Below are 16,327 nucleotides of genomic sequence, written 5' to 3'. Positions count from 1 at the left end.
CAGAGGTCACAGAAAGGTCGTTGGATACCAGTCTCCAAACGATGTCCGAACAGACTCAGATATAGATAACAGATTACACACAGTAAATAGGTATACAGACAGACAAGAGAACGAGTATGATAAAATACACCCTCGTCTCAAATAGAATAAACAGATAGTACAATCATTCAAATCACAGATTGCAGGTGCAGAAACCAAGTTAAGCAACAAATGAGAGGAGTGGTACACTCACCAGTGCAAGTACAGGTATTTCAAAATTTTCACCAAAAGTGGCCTTAATCACCGTGAAACCCTAAGAATAACAAAGGTAAAATAGTTAAAATTTTCACATCAAAAATCAGGTAAACGGAATGCACAAGTGAGACTCGATTACTAATCGGATATCTCTCCAAGTTATATACGAGTACAAAAGAATAAAAATAATATTTTTGGGCAAACGGATAACAGTTGGTACGAGGGTTACAAACAACCCCAAACCCCCTCATTCTACCACAATACAACTCCAACTTAAAGGAATCAGATGGCCTAGCAGATTGGACAGTATTTTTCCCTAAATTTTCTTACTTTTCCAGCCATCATGGCTTCATTTTTCCTCAAATCAGCCCCAATGTCACACACAAAATAATCTCATTTCAATAGTCGTTCAATAGGCTCAAAGTCGTACAAGTACCAAAATCAAGTTAGGAAAATGTCCGGAAATAAAGTTTAGACCCTAAAACAAAAGACAAATTCGACGTCGCTTAGCGTATCAGATACAACCGAAGCTACGTTTATCGAATTGGTGTGAAATTTATACCGTTTCTAAACTAAGATAAAGGGCTACAATTTTGATGAAGACCACTCAGTCTAGTTCATAGTGTAGCCAGATCAAAATTTTAAATTATAGAACCAGAGTCTCACAATCAGACTAGTTAACCGTACAATACATAAATGACAATAACTCAGGCTATCGAAATCCGATTAAGGCATTTTTAGAGCCGTTGGAAAGCTAAGACGTAGCACTACAACTTCCGTGTTTTGGCCAAATGCTAATTCAGTACGGATCAGGGTGAACAGACGCGGTCAGATTGGTGAAATGTCAACACTGTCCACCGAACTCTACCTATGGCAGTCAGGGGTATTTTTCTCTTTTCACATGCTACAGTGCTTGGATTGGGTTGAAATTTTACAGACAATTATAAAACATCATTTCCTACAACTTTTATGTTTTAACCTAAGACCAATTCGGCCTCCATCATGGCCGAACAGAAACGGGCAGAACATGGTTAGTTGAAACCCTAAACTGGAATTTTCACACCAAACCAGAAATTTTCCGCAACTAATCATATCCAACATATACCAACTCCATTTTACACTATAACAAACCATCAATCCATGACTAAACAATAATTTCTATATAAAAACAGAAAAATCAATAATAAATCAAGAATCCATCAAAACTCCACTTCCAACCATCAAACCTACTACAAATCAACATATTTAGCCACAAAAGCCACTAATAAACCATTATTAAGAACAAAATATGAATTTGTACACACCATACCTTAATACCTCAAGAAATGTAGTCGATTAGGTTTCTTTCTTCCAAAACAACTCCACCAACCACTTGAATCCTTCCTAGTAAAGAGTTTTTATGGAGTGATTTGAGATGTTAATGGTTGGAACTCAAGATTTGGACAAAAATTGAAGTGACAAAATGAAAGGTTTTCTCTCTTTTCTCTCTCAATGTGTTGGCCAAGAAGCATGAAAAATGAAAATGATTTTGGTCAAGTTTGGTATTTGGTAAAGGTGATGAATAGTAAGTCAAAATTCACCCTCCAATGGTTTCATGACACTTGCCCTTTTCGATGCTTAATCTTATCCTTTTATCTACCAAAGGTTAATCTATTTAGATAATCTCTAATTATCTCCTAATACCTTGTAAAATAATATCACTTGATACAAAACTACAACAAGTTGTCAAAAATATATCGCATTTACCGCACTAGGGGGTCCCACGCCAATAATACACTTCAAACTTATCATGAACAAATTTAACCTAGAAAAATGATTTAAAAACTCTATTTACTTATAAAATTTCTAAAAAATCGAAATAGTAGGGTATAATGAAGAAAAATACACGCGAGGAAATAAAATAAATAAGATAGAATTAGAAAAATTTACGGGTCCTCACACTCTCTCCCCCTTAAAGAAATTTCGTCCTCGAAATTTTCTTATCAACGGGATCTATCAAAATCTAAGATAACTAACGGATTGTATCTTCTACGTTCTCAAACAAGTCAGGGACCTGATGGTGCTCTAGAGAATACACCCGAGTCGGTACCTTCGATCCAGCGCTTTCCTCTTCCGACTGTCCAGAGTTAGTTTTAGTTGGTTGCGGGGTCCCTTTTCCTTTTCGCAATCGAATTGGGTAGTCAGCAATCCGATGATCGGCACTTCCACATCGCAAACACTTTCCTTCTTTCTTCCAACAATTTCCTTCCGTATGATTTGGCCCTCCACAATATCCACAGGGTCCACGAGTAGCAGAGACCGAACCTCCCGGTGAGACACCACTTGACATCCCCGGTTGTCGTATTTCCCCGTTTCCCTTTTCAATCTCAGAGGGTGTACTTTTACCCTCTTGCTCGGAACTATTCTCAGGAAAGCCCATTTTCTTAGCTTGAAAGTTCCTCACATGTAACAATGCATGTTCAACCCGCTGGGCTTTCTCCACAGCATCACTAAAGGCGCTAAGTTGGGCTACCGCCAGGTCCTTCTGAGTCTCAACATTGAGTTCCTGGACAAAACACCTTATCCGCCTTTGCTCGGTTACAATCAGTTCGGAAGCAAATTTAGATAACCGAGTAAATTGACTCTCATACTCGACTACAGTTTGGGTTCCTTGACGGAGTCGAATGAATTCATCTTCCTTCTTTTCTTGGATTAGAGGAGAGAAAAACTTGGCGTTGAATTCCCTCATGAAGTTCGCCCACGTTCTCGGTGTTTGTTCTCGTTCCTATTTAAGTCTTATAATATTCCACCAAGAACGGGCTGCTCCCTCCAGTTGAAAGACAGCAAATGTTATCTGTCTCTACTCAGTGCAGTGTAACGCGGCAAAAATACCGATCATCTTTTTCAGCCACCTCTCAGCCACGTCAGGATCAGGGCCTCCAAGAAATTTTGGTGAGTAGAACTTCTGAAATCTTTCAAGAGCTCTATCCTCGCCCTCTATATGGTTACCAAGATTTCCAGGTTGAGGATTAGGGTTCTGTCCCTGGTGTTTCACTACATGGGCTAGCAGATCAGTCATGCGCTGGATAGCAGCGGCTACTTGAATATTTGGGTCAACCCTAGGTTCAAGATTTGGTTCAGGTATTGGTTCTCGATTACCCCTTTCATTCAAGGGTTTCTTACGTCCGCGCCCACGATCTAGTCTACTACGAGTACCCTCCATTGGTCTAACCAATCTAGGGTCGAAGCGAAAATATAACATTAAAGATAATTATAGGTATAAACAAGTAATAAGAGGTACACACAGATCAAAAGCATATGTATATAACACAACTGTACCGAACCGGTCACACAGTAGCAGTCAGCAAGATACAACCAAAAGAGATCCATGAAGGTAGTGGAGTCACCTAAAAATACTATAGACGAACTAGGTCAAAAACACAAAAGCAACTAACGAAAAGCTATTTCCCCTCTAGGCCTCCATCAATAATCTACGAGAATACCATAATTTATATCTTAACCCAGGTTAATCATGCTTACTAACACCCGAACAAATCACATGAAATTCCATAGAATCAAATGTCTAGTTCGTCCAAGTCCTTTCTAACCTAGACTCTCATCTATTTAGTAGTTGGGCACAAAAATCTCCAAATAGGATAATTCACAACTCAAGTCGGCCGGTCCCAAGAGTAAATCATCCATAGTAACGATTCCTACCCGACATACATATATAACTTCATCAGGTACTATGATAAAGATTTTTACACTTATAACTTGCACGGTTCATAACTTATGCTCAAAAGAGCACTTATACCTTTAGACACATTCACGAAATCAGAACCATAACACCACTTGACCCAAACTCACTCCGCGCAGAAACCACGCGAAACAGCTCTGATACCACCTGTGACAGCCCCACCTCACCCTAAGGTGAACCAAAGGGTTCGGCGGACCGCCTGCGGCCTGCCCAACTCTTGCCAGGACTACGGAGTCGAATCACACAAACCCAACATAGCACGCGAGATAGTATCCAAAGAAAACGAACAATCGGAAACTACTAAGGTGAGAACATGCTTACCAAATCATAAAATCATAGTTTCAATGGAATACATTTAATAGACAATGTTAAACACTTATACATATATTTGCATTGGAGTCTTTGACAAATTAACTATACTAAAATACAAGCCAAAGTATTCATATACTTAAAATACGATTCGGGTTTCGGTTGCAAAAGAGCTTAACAAAATATTAATTACACTAGCTCGACCATTTCTTCCAAGATCATGGATTCAAAATTTGCTCCTGAAAGGAAAACAAAGATAAGGGAAGGGGGTGAGTTTACGCTCAATGAGGTACCAAAATAATAGCAATCAAATCTTAGCATTTCACTTTTAACCGATCAGGTATACATGCCAGATATGAAGTAAAGCAATTAGACACAATGATTCAAATAGGAAGGATACAGGTAGCTCTCAGGAGCCAGATTTCCATGGCAGGACTTGATCCAACCCCGTTGACTCTCCGTAGACGTATATAGAACCAACATGTCCGTAGACTCCACTTTACACCAAATTTCGTCCACCAAACATACCCCTTACCGGATCCGAACACCTCAACAGAAACAGAAGTAGTAATACTTGAGTATACCGGAATCAAGAGTCTCAATACCCAAAGATTCCCAAATACAGACTACCGTGGTTCGGTATCTAATCGATCAGGCCCTTGCCGGTCCGACTCGAGTAACTAACTACAGGTGTTGAGTTCAGAGGTCACAGAAAGGTCGTTGGATACCAGCCTCCAAACGACGTCCGAACAGACTCAGATACAGATAACAGATTACACACAATAAATAGGCATATAGACAGACAAGAGAATGAGTGTGATAAAGTACACCCTCGTCTCAAACAGAATAAACAGATAGTACAGTCATTCAAATCACAGATTACAGGTGCAGAAACCAAGTTAAGCAACAAATGAGGGGAGTGGTACACTCACCAGTGCAAGTACAGGTACTTTAAAATTTTCACCCAAAGTGGCCTTAATCACCGTGAAACCCTAAGAATAATAAAGGTAAAGTAGTTGAAGTTTCCACATCCAAAACCAAGTAAACGGAATGCTCAAGTGAGACTTGATTACTAATCGGGTGCCTCTCCAAGTTATATACGAGTACAAAAGAATAAAAATGAAATTTTTGGGCAAACGGATAACAGTTGGTACGACAGTTACAAACAACCCCAAACCCCCTCATTCTACCACAATGCAACTCCAATTTAAAGGAATCAGACGGCCTAGCAGATTGGACAACATTTTCCCCTAAATTTCTTTACTTTTCCAGCCATCATGGCTTCATTTGCCCTCAAATCAGCCCCAATGTCACACACAAAATAATCTCATTTCAATAGCCGTTCAATACGTTCAAAGTCGTACAAGTACCAAAATCAAGTTAGGAAAATGTCCGGAAATAAAGTGTAGTTTCTAAAACAAAAGACAGATTTGACGTCGCTTAGCGTATCGGACACAACCGAAACTATGCTTATCGAATTGGTGTGAAATTTATACCGTTTCGAAGCTAAGATAAAGGGCTACAATTTTGATGAAGAGCACTCAGTCCAGTTCATAGTGTAGCCAGATCAAAATTTCAAATTACAGAACTAGAGTCTCACAATCAGACTAGTTAACTGCACTATACTTAAAAGAATATAACTCAGGCTACCGAAGTCCGATTGAGGCGTTTTTAGAGCCGTTGGAAAGCTAAGACGTAGCACTACAACTTCCGTGTTTTGGCCAAATGCTAATTCAGTACGAATCAGGGTGAACAGACACGGTCAGATTGGTGAAATGTCAACACTGTCTACCGAACTCTACCTATGGCAATTAGGGGTATTTTTATCTTTTCATATGCTACAGTACTCGGATTGAGTTGAAATTTTACAGACAGCTATAAAACATCATTTCCTACAACTTTTATGTTTTAACCTAAGACCAATTCGGCCTCCATCATGGCCGAACAGAAACGGGCAGAACAGGGTTAGTTGAAACCCTAAACTGGAATTTTCGCACCAAACCAGAAATTTTTCGCAACCAATCATATCCAACATATACCAACTCCATTTTACACTATAACAAACCATCAATCCATGACTAAACAATAATTTCTATATAAAAACAGAAAAATCAATAATAAATCAAGAATCCATCAAAACTCCACTTCCAACCATCAAACCTACTACAAATCATCATATTTAGCCACAAAAAGCCACTAATAAACCATTATTAAGAACAAACTATGAATTTGTACACACCATACCTTAATACCTCAAGAAATGTAGTAGCTTAGGTTTCTTTCTTCCAAAACAACTCCACCAACCACTTGAATCCTTCCTAGCAAAGAGTTTTTATGGAGTGATTTGAGATGTTAATGGTTGAAACTCAAGATTTGGACAAGAATTGAAGTGACAAAATGAAAGGTTTTCTCTCTTTTCTCTCTCAATGTGTTCGGCCAAGAAGCATGAAGAATGAAGATGATTTTGGTTAAATTTGGTATTTGGTAAAGGTGATGAATAGTAAGTCAAAATCCACCTTCCAATAGTTTCATGACACTTGCCCTTTTCTATGCTTAATCTTATCCTTTTGTCTACCGAAGGTTAATCTATCTAGATAACCTCTAATTATCTCCTAACACCTTATAAAATAATATCACTTGATACAAAACTCCAACAAATTGTCAAAAATATATCGCATTTACTGCACTAGCGGGTCCCACGTCAATAATACACTTCACACTTATCATGAACTAACTTAACCTAGGTAAATGATTTAAAAACTCTATTTACTTATAAAATCTCTGAAAAATCAAAATAGTAGGGTATAATGAAGAAAAATACACGCGAGAAAATAAAATAAATAAGATAAAATTAGAAAAATTTACGGGTTCTCACATAATATATATGTATATTTATAAATGTATATTATATGTGCATATAATTATAATATATACATGTATATAATATTAATAAATTATATAACTATAATTATATTTATTATTTTAAATATAATAATAACTATATTTAATATTAATATGCATTATATTTATATAAAATATTAGTACAATTAATATTTATATATTATATAATTATAATTATATATTTATATTATAACATTTGTATAATTATAATTAATTATATATATAATATTTAATTTAATTAGTTACAAACTTATAATAATGCTATTATTATATTATATAATTATATATTATAATTATTTAGTTAAATATAATTATACCTATATAATATATATTATAAATTATGTATATTATATGTATATTATATGTGCATATAATTATAATATATACATGTATGTAATATTAATAAGTTATATAATTATAATTATTATTTTAAATATAATAATATATAATAATAACTATATTTAATATGTAATATATATTATATTTATATAAAATAGTAGTATAATTAATATTTGTATATATTATATAATTATAATTATATATTTATATTATAACATTTGTATATTTATATTTAATTATATATATAATATTTAATTTAATTAGTTACAAACTTATAATAATAATATTATTAGTTATATGTATTATATAATATATATTAATTGATGTAATATAAATAATATTATCAATTATTTTAATAATTATACATGTTTACTAATAGAAATTATTAATTAGTTAGACTAAATTTACTAATACATTTATACTAATATATTTAATTAGTGAAAATTTCTTATATCCCATTTACAAAGAGCCAATAACTATCATTTACGATGTGGTTTATAATATATTTATTATATTCCATTCCGAAAGAGTCGACGAACCAAACATCAACTATAGTAATGACACACATTCCAGGTACTTGAACCAAACAAATGTATTGGAATGAATGACCTCATTCCAAAGTCAGGATATCCGATTCCGATTCCGAATCCGAATCCGAATCCGATGTGCGAACCAAACGCCACCTTAGTTCTCATAATAAGACGTGGAGGAGGCAAAATGGACGGGATTTGCTTGGGTTTGAGATGGAATCGAGTCATATGAGTTTGGGTCTAATCTTACCCATATGTGTTTTGGGACTAACTTGGGCGAGATCACTTTGGGATGGGTCTAGATTGATCCTGCCCAATATCCAAATCTATTTTCTACATTTTTTTTCCTTTAATTCATTTTTTATTTTTTATATAATTTTAATATTTTGATTTATTAAATTTCTTTTAGTTTTATTAAATAAACATGCAAATGCTTTATACTCAGGATTCCCACAAAAAATTGGATTAACAAATGAAGGAAAAGATAGATATACAGCCATATTCCAACATATATCAAGATGGCCAAGGTATTCAGGGTGTTGAATATTTATCCTCATCATTGTCCAAGGATGACAGGTCTAAACTGACTGAAATGTTGAAAATTCTTGTGGATAATGACTAAGAAAACTACTAGATTATATTCGCTGGTATGACTATAAAAATTGTTAAAGATAATTTTTGAATCTAAGACTCCGTTTGGATTGGCTATTTTTTCAAAAAATAAAATTTTCAAGTACAATGTTACAGTAATATACAATAATTCAAAAAACATCCCATCCATATTAGTATATCAAATATTTCAAAAAAATTTTATAGTAAAAATTTTTCATATACACTACTACAATAAAATATTTCAAAAATACCCCCAAAAAGTAGCTAATCCAAACGGAGCCTTTGCCATTTGAATCCAATGGGTACCCAAGTATTTCCCAAAATTTTTCATCAATTAATAAGTACCATTAGAATTTGTCCCATTTTAAACCCAATATCAAATTTCAGTACCCATTCCGCCCAAAGTCTCCATGGGCATGGATAACCCATTGAGACTTGGGACAAATTGCCACCTCTAATAAGACGTAACACTATCATAAAGCTGAGGACTCTTATTACCGGAGTGAATGAGGAGACACGTTGTTTTACAAAATAAAAAAAGGTTTTATCAAACACATCTAACTTTTGACTCCATTTTGGACGGGGGAGGGGGTGCTTCTATTCATTCTCTTTCCCTTTTCGATGTTCACTTCTACTAAATCAAATCAACATCTATTAGATATAAACTTTATCTGCGGCACAAGTAATGAAGAGACAAAATTCTTGATGCCAATCTACAAGTATGTACAGACAGAGTAGTAATCCCAATCTGTTTTAGTTTAGGTCTTTTGATGCTTCACATACTGCATCTGCAAGTAGTCTTGTAATCATATCAGGTGAGTTTCATTTCCCAGTTTTATAGTCAACTACGTGATGAATAGATTTCAAAACCGCTCAAAACAATACGGTTGGCAGAGGCAGTCAATCGCATGCATCAGCTTTCTCCGGGGACCAACAGCATCTGCACCCATATCCTTGAGCTTCTTCATCGTCAGATTTGCCAACTGGAATTTACTCACATTCTTCTGCCGAAAAATTTTTACAAAACGTTCAAGGCCCAATGAGACCAACCAACTGCTTAAACCGCCAGCCCTTTGAAGCTTTTTCTCAATATTTATAGTCCTCATTCTTCTGTTCAGCAATGGCTTTCTGTCACCAAATATCAATGCTGGTTTCCTCACTTTCATAGCACTGAACAAACCAACTGACTTCTGATCTCTGATATTGCTAATTTGTGGATTATCATAAGATATAGAACGTCTTGGATTAGATAGCTTTGGGAACAACGGGGTGGGTCGAGGAGGATGAGCCATTTTAGCAGTTGGAATAGCACTATCAGGAGCCAGTGACCAGGATTTCTCTCTTTGAGAAACTGAATGCTTCTGGGAGTACGTCTTGTCTGAACACTCTGACTGGGCATTAATAGTGTTTCTCAGGCTCACTTGTGGTTGGCTTTCTTCTGCATTAGGCACCGTAAACTGCTGAGTCACTGGCAATGGTGGGATCAAAATGGTGATTCTTTGCTTCTTGACAACCATCCAACCATCTGCACTTGCAAAGTCCACTTCTCGAGCAGCTGGCCTCTTTTTCTTCCTTGCAGGCGTAGAAACAAGCTGGTGCTGTTTCTGCTTTGCCATTGGAAGCACACCTATCCAATACTCAGACAGAGAACAATGAGTATGATCTTTAAAACGATTGTAGAAACTTTGCAACTCTGATTTTCTTTCGAATAGGTTATAGCTGGGATTTTATTTCTAAGTGGTCAATCTACTAATTAGTTGAGGACAAACATCAATGTCGAAAGACCACTCCACATACGATAGTTCCAAATTTGTTTAAAAATTCACATTCCTGCAATACAAATTCCAAAATCTGACCAAGTTCTGCAAAACATGCAAGCTCAAAAAAGAGGGGGGGGGGGGGGTTGGTGGAAGAGGAAAACAGGAAGAAACGGATAAAGAGATTAAATTCTAAGAAAGAAACAACCCATTATAATATTGAAACCAAGCTATAAAGCAAAGTCTGTAATTAAGCTAATGAGACATTATTCAGTTAGCAAAGGATTCAATGTAGATGAGTTCATCTATTCTCTTTTCATTGCTTGAACTCCATATATATTGTGGAGATTACCTTCTCTTATCTACGTAAGGCACATCTTGACATGTTTCCAAGGTTTCTTATGCCCATTGAGTAGCATCTAATGTTCATTACCCTAACTTAAAACATAACAGAGAAGAGAATAAAAAAAAAAAAAAAATCTTAAATCTTACTGCAGTCGCCATTTTTACTTCGACTCCGAGATTAGTGGCTCATGTTATCCTAACATGCTTTCCACTCTAAGTCCAAAAACTTATGTAGACAGGAAAAGGAAAAGTGATCCAATTGGTGGCTCAACATTCTTGTCCTCTCATAACTAGAGAGGATTAGAGACCCCCACTTCAGTTAGCTTAGCATTTGAGCCAAAAATATGTGTGTATACATAGTAAAGCAGTGGCAAATTCTGTGTGAGATTCCCTACTAACCGTCAATCTAAGATTTGTAAAAGATAACTAAGAAACTTTAAATCAAGGATTCACAAATAGTGACGTTTCATTATATAGTGGTATTTTAATGTGCTTATTATCTGGGTGAAAGTTAAAAAAGGTTTGGCATTTGATATCATTTTGGAGATAAATTCAACGAGTCTAAGCAATAACCGTCAATCTAAACAACAAAGTCAACTTTCCAGCCACAAAGATGGCACCCGGGAAACCAAGTTTAGGTCTAAAGCCCAGCTCTTCTATGTCTTTCCCCTGACTATGTTCGTCTTCGTTCCCCCTAGAATCGAAATTTCTCATCACAATACCAAAGCCCAGAATCCTAGATGGAGATAAAGTTGACATTATTATCTATCATAGCATGTTGAATTCACGTGTGAATAGAATTAGCCGTTGAATTACTTGAGAAGGTGAAATCAAAAGCAACCCACTAAAAATCTTTAATAAATTCAGACCAGTGTCATATTTATCAAGTCTGCGACCCAGTTTTGAGGCTGAGCGGTCAGTGGCTATTTTGCGACCTGACCACATCTACCAGCAGTGATAAGGTATTGGGGTGAGTAGAAGTAGCTAGCTAATTCATGCATATCAATTATCAAACAGAGGGAAGCTGAGCAATAAAAAAATTATTATTATTATTTTACCTTTGCGGAATTTTATCGCCGGAATCAGCCTTCCTGAGAATCTGTTCCTGGTAGAAAGATCTCCGGAGAAACAGAAGAGGAAGAGGGGGGTAACTGTTAAGCCAGTATTTTTAATCAGCAGCCAACCCAACCAAAAAAAAGTAAAAAGCAGAAAAAAAAAAGGGTATGTTTGACTCGCTTTCGCAATTCGTTTGACTCTAGTCTGGGTCGGATTCATACCCAACTGTGACTATTTGCATCTTCCTTCAATCCTTCCTACCAACCGAGTGCCGTTTCCGTGTTTTTTCTTTGACATGGGCTACGGCCCATCAATTGAGACTCTGGCCTGCCGGGATTCCAATTGTTTTTCCAACATCGTGCATGGACTTGAGCCCAAGGTTAGCTAACAGCTGCGAGTGAATTTGAAGTACACGTGTAATTCATGCAACCTCGCAGCCGGAAAAAGCGGCGGCTCCGTTCACATCCAATCGACCTCGTCCGGTTTCTTCTCGTCATCCCCTGCGTCTGCATCTGCCTTCTGCCTGCTTCTCCTCCTCACATATTCAAACTCAATTACTTACTCCTCTGTGTGTTGTTCCATTCCAAAACAAAAGGAGTGACTGAAACAAACATTACAGGGTAAGGGTTGGGAGAAAAGAAATAACCAACAAAGGCAGCTGCAGCAGCTAATTTGGTGGTTATTTCTTCTCTCTCGAATGTGGGTTTTCTTGGGGCTGATTGAGGGCAAAAAAAAATGAAGTTTGGGGAGACCTTTATGGAGTATCTAAATGGAGATCAAGAGAGGCATTTGGATAAATGCTCCCACGTTGAGTACAAAAGGCTCAAAAAGGTCCTCAAAAGCTGTCGGACTAGTAGATCATCCCCATCATTATCATCCTTAGACACCGAAGAAGAACAAGACCAACAAAAGCAGCATCTTCATCATCATCGTCCTGCGGGCCACCATGGGGATACTGATCATCCTGCTGACCACCATGGGCATACTGATCATCCTGCAAGCCCTGCGGATACTTCCTCTATTACTACTACCTCGTCATCTCCATTTTGCCAGTGTCAATCCTGCCCATGTATGTATTTCACTTTTCTCAATCATCCTTTCTCCCTCCTTTCTTTGTTTTTTTTAAGAAGAAGATGAACAATTTAAGGTAAGAGGGGAAAAAGAGCCTTATTCATACATATCTGTTCCGTTCTTATGTACGTTTAGGTGCACATCCATTATACAAAATTGGTAGAATTTTTTTGCTGAGATATGCAGTTCGTGATTGCTATACTAGTATGTTGTTGTCGTAACTGAATATAGGATTCAGTACTATTTGGTTTCTAGGCTAGCTAGCTGCCCCGTGTTTTAAAAAGGGTTGTAATTGGTGACTTATTTTCTGCATGAGCATTGAAGTGCAAAAATATCTCTCTGGTATGTGCAAATGTCTCATGAATCCGACTACTTTTATGTATGTTAGTGCAGATTGGACTATGTTACCAGCATTTTTTGATGCCATAACAGTTCAGTTTGTTATTATTTTTTTTAAAAAAAAACTCACTGTCGTGGACATACTATACATATTTAAGCTTATGAGTTTCGACAAGTCTCATGCTGTTCCCACTGTCTATTCAGATATCTTTACCTTTGCCCCGTGATGTGTTGTTACTTCTTCATAGGCACCATTTCTTGTAGCCAATCTTTCATTTAGCCAAAATTCTAATTATTGTGCTCTGAAAATATTCTAGTGTGTGATCAGATTTTCTTCTCCGAGTTAATGAAGGAGGCATCTGAAGTAGCAGGCTTCTTCAGTTCCAGAGTGAGGCGCCTTCTCCATCTTCATATTGCTTCTGGAATGCAAAGATATGTTGTTCGTTTGCGCCACTTTTTTAAGCATGATGAGCAAGTCATGGTGCAAGAGGGTCGGATGCTAATTGAATACGTCGCTATGAATGCTCTTGCTATCCGGAAGCTCCTTAAGAAATATGACAAAGTAATCATGAATTGGTTCTGCATCCATCAATGTTCATGTCAATCCAGTTTACTTCTGTTGTACTAGGTTCAATGTTATACTTCTCTATCACAATTCACTTTCTCATTTTTATTTGGTATCCCCTCACAGGTACACAGGTCTGCAAATGGCATGAGATTTAAATCTAAGATGAGGACTGAACATATAGAGATTCTGCAGTCACCATGGTTAATTGAACTGGGGGCTTTCTATATGAATTTCACAGGTTCAAATGGTGGAAGTCCCAATGACCTTTTCAGCCGAGTCTCTTATGAACTGAGTACTGCAGAGGCAACGATGACATTGCAGCTGTCAGATCTGTTGAAGTTAGAGTACAATCTGACTTGTCCCATTTGCTTGGTGAGAATCTTCACTCGATTGCAATCTAGAAGAAGATTCTATAAAGTTTATGTTTCTTAGCTCGGTTGAGGTGCTAATACTCGACGTACTTCTATCACTCAGGAAATTGTTTTCAATCCATACGCTTTGAGTTGTGGGCACCTTTTCTGCAAATTGTGTGCGTGCACTGCAGCTTCTGTGATGATATTCCAAGGTCCCAAGGCTGCACGTCCTGATTCAAAATGTCCCGTCTGCAGGGAGGTTAGTGTAAATTGATTTGTTATAGCCTTGAAACCTACCATCATTGCTCTAACTTCTTAAGTTCGTAAGAAATGTGGGATAAATATGGATATGGGAACATCTGCTTCCCTATTGTGTAAATGGAGGTCCGTATCTATCTATCTTTGGTTGTCCAAACAAAACCATTTTGGACAATGTGAATTCATGTCCAAGCAGACGGTGCAACTGTGATGTCGATCAAAATGATTACAGCATTTTGCACATCTTCATTTGGTAAGCATGTATAGCTACATAAGCATCCACACGTAATTCATCTATATTATTAAGAGTGTGTTTAACCTTATGATGCATAGAAGAATAAATTAGACAAATTCTAAAACTCGTAATTGACATTTTGGGGATTGCTCGGCGGCCTCTAAACTAGAGTTTTCCATATTTGAGGTGATATGGTACAAAAACTTTTCTGTTGTGTTTTTTTTTTCTTTTCTGGGAGAATTCTCAAACATTACTATAGGTCTTTACCTTCAAAACTATTTGAGGCAAGAACCTAAACATTAAAAGTCTCACGAACTCCCCGCATATGCTGTTTGCCATGTCAATGTTGCTAGGACAAGTTCTTCTGGAACCCCAGTTATTGTGAAATCTGCCTATAGGGCCATAAAAAAACGCCATGGTCAGCCTTGTTGCTTGATTGTATCCTTCAGCTTTCTCATTGAAATCGACTGTTGTTCTCTGTTATCTTAGCCTCGACAGTTGTATCACAAGTATTGTCATTGGTTCCATTCAATGTGATCCTGATCCCCTGAAAAAACAAAATTTTGTTGCAGGTTGGGGTTTATTCTAATTCAATACACATGCTAGAATTAGATTTGCTCCTGAAGAAAAGGTAAATAAATTTTGTTTTGAGACTGCTTTCTTGGAATAAAAACCATACAACGGATTGTAATATGCATGTAGCATTTTCAGATGCAAGGAACACTGGAAGGAGAGGCTGAGTGCTGAACGTGCTGAGATGGTGAAGCAATCTAAGGATTACTGGGATATGCAAACCAAATTTATGGTAGGATTTTGAGAAGATCATCGAGTTTTAGAGTGGGTGATATGTATGTTTGATTAGACCCTGAAGTGTAAACATGCATTTGTGGAGGATTGGTGACGCTTTTGACGAACTAGGAAGCCTGGATATGAAAATTTATGCAAGTTTTTTTCTTTTCCAGAAATTGTAACATTTCAAGTTTACTTCTTTTTTCAACTGGTCGGAGAAAGAAAATCATTGCAATGAAATGCATAGTACGATAAATTACTTCCATAAGTTTGGCATTCCTTTCCATTACTACATTGAGTCTTTACAGCTCTTAGATCGGATAAAAGAAGAAGAACCCCCAAAAATCAAATTTGGGTTCACCCAAAATAACAGTCATTGATAATGAGTCCGGTAATTGACACACGCCTAACTCATAAAATTCGCGTCTATTTTTTTCTTCTCACGTCTTTCCATCTGTAGCTGACACATACTGTGACAGGAGTAAAAAGGTTAAAAAGATTTTTTTTTTTTTTTTGGTCAACATAGGAGTATTTGGCTAATGCGATGCACCACGTGGTAACTACGTAGGAACGGTGACCTCTAAATAAAAATTCTAGATTCAAAAAATCAATTAACGAACTACCTGTTATTTATGAATCAGTGACCTCTAGATCAAAATCCTAGATTCAAAAGGTCAACTAGCGAACTATCTGTTATTTTTTAAAGTTAGGATCTAAATTGAAGGATCCAATTATATTCATATTTTTCTTTAGAAATGTAGTATCTAATTTAACTCATATTCATTTTTGTCATTAAAAACATGTAATATTTGATTTTTTTTGTACATGAAAAAAGATTGCATGTGAGTCACATGATTGAATTTGTAAGCGATGACGTAAAATTAAAACGAAAAAT

At 36.5% G+C, this 16,327-nt stretch overlaps 2 protein-coding genes across 3 annotated transcripts; one reads left to right on the top strand and one right to left on the bottom strand.

The window, feature by feature from the left end:
- Positions 1 to 9,290: 9,290 nt before the first annotated feature.
- Positions 9,291 to 11,934, bottom strand: LOC113772970. The gene is made up of 2 exons (XM_027317474.1): positions 11,822 to 11,934; positions 9,291 to 10,288 (listed from the first exon to the last, which is right to left on the bottom strand). Exon 2 carries the CDS (start codon positions 10,275 to 10,277, stop codon positions 9,525 to 9,527), a length of 753 nt encoding a protein of 250 aa, XP_027173275.1. The 5' UTR covers positions 10,278 to 10,288; positions 11,822 to 11,934; the 3' UTR covers positions 9,291 to 9,524.
- Positions 11,935 to 12,246: 312 nt separating this feature from the next.
- Positions 12,247 to 15,681, top strand: LOC113775861 (probable E3 ubiquitin-protein ligase BAH1-like). Of its 2 annotated transcripts, none has more exons than XM_027320900.1 (6): positions 12,247 to 12,888; positions 13,547 to 13,791; positions 13,921 to 14,169; positions 14,272 to 14,409; positions 15,216 to 15,274; positions 15,355 to 15,681. In XM_027320900.1, exons 1-6 carry the CDS (start codon positions 12,555 to 12,557, stop codon positions 15,458 to 15,460), a joined length of 1,131 nt encoding a protein of 376 aa, XP_027176701.1. In that variant the 5' UTR covers positions 12,247 to 12,554; the 3' UTR covers positions 15,461 to 15,681. The 2 variants fall into 2 exon arrangements, with proteins under 2 accessions (XP_027176701.1, XP_027176702.1); XM_027320901.1 differs by having other exon boundaries at positions 12,673 to 12,888; positions 13,558 to 13,791.
- Positions 15,682 to 16,327: the final 646 nt, after the last annotated feature.

This window comes from Coffea eugenioides, chromosome 6 (genome assembly GCF_003713205.1).
Source record: "Coffea eugenioides isolate CCC68of chromosome 6, Ceug_1.0, whole genome shotgun sequence".
NCBI classification, from domain to species: Eukaryota; Viridiplantae; Streptophyta; class Magnoliopsida; order Gentianales; family Rubiaceae; genus Coffea; species Coffea eugenioides.
The sequence above is the reverse complement of the archived record's forward strand: the minus strand, read 5'-3'. Positions and strand labels throughout refer to the sequence as shown.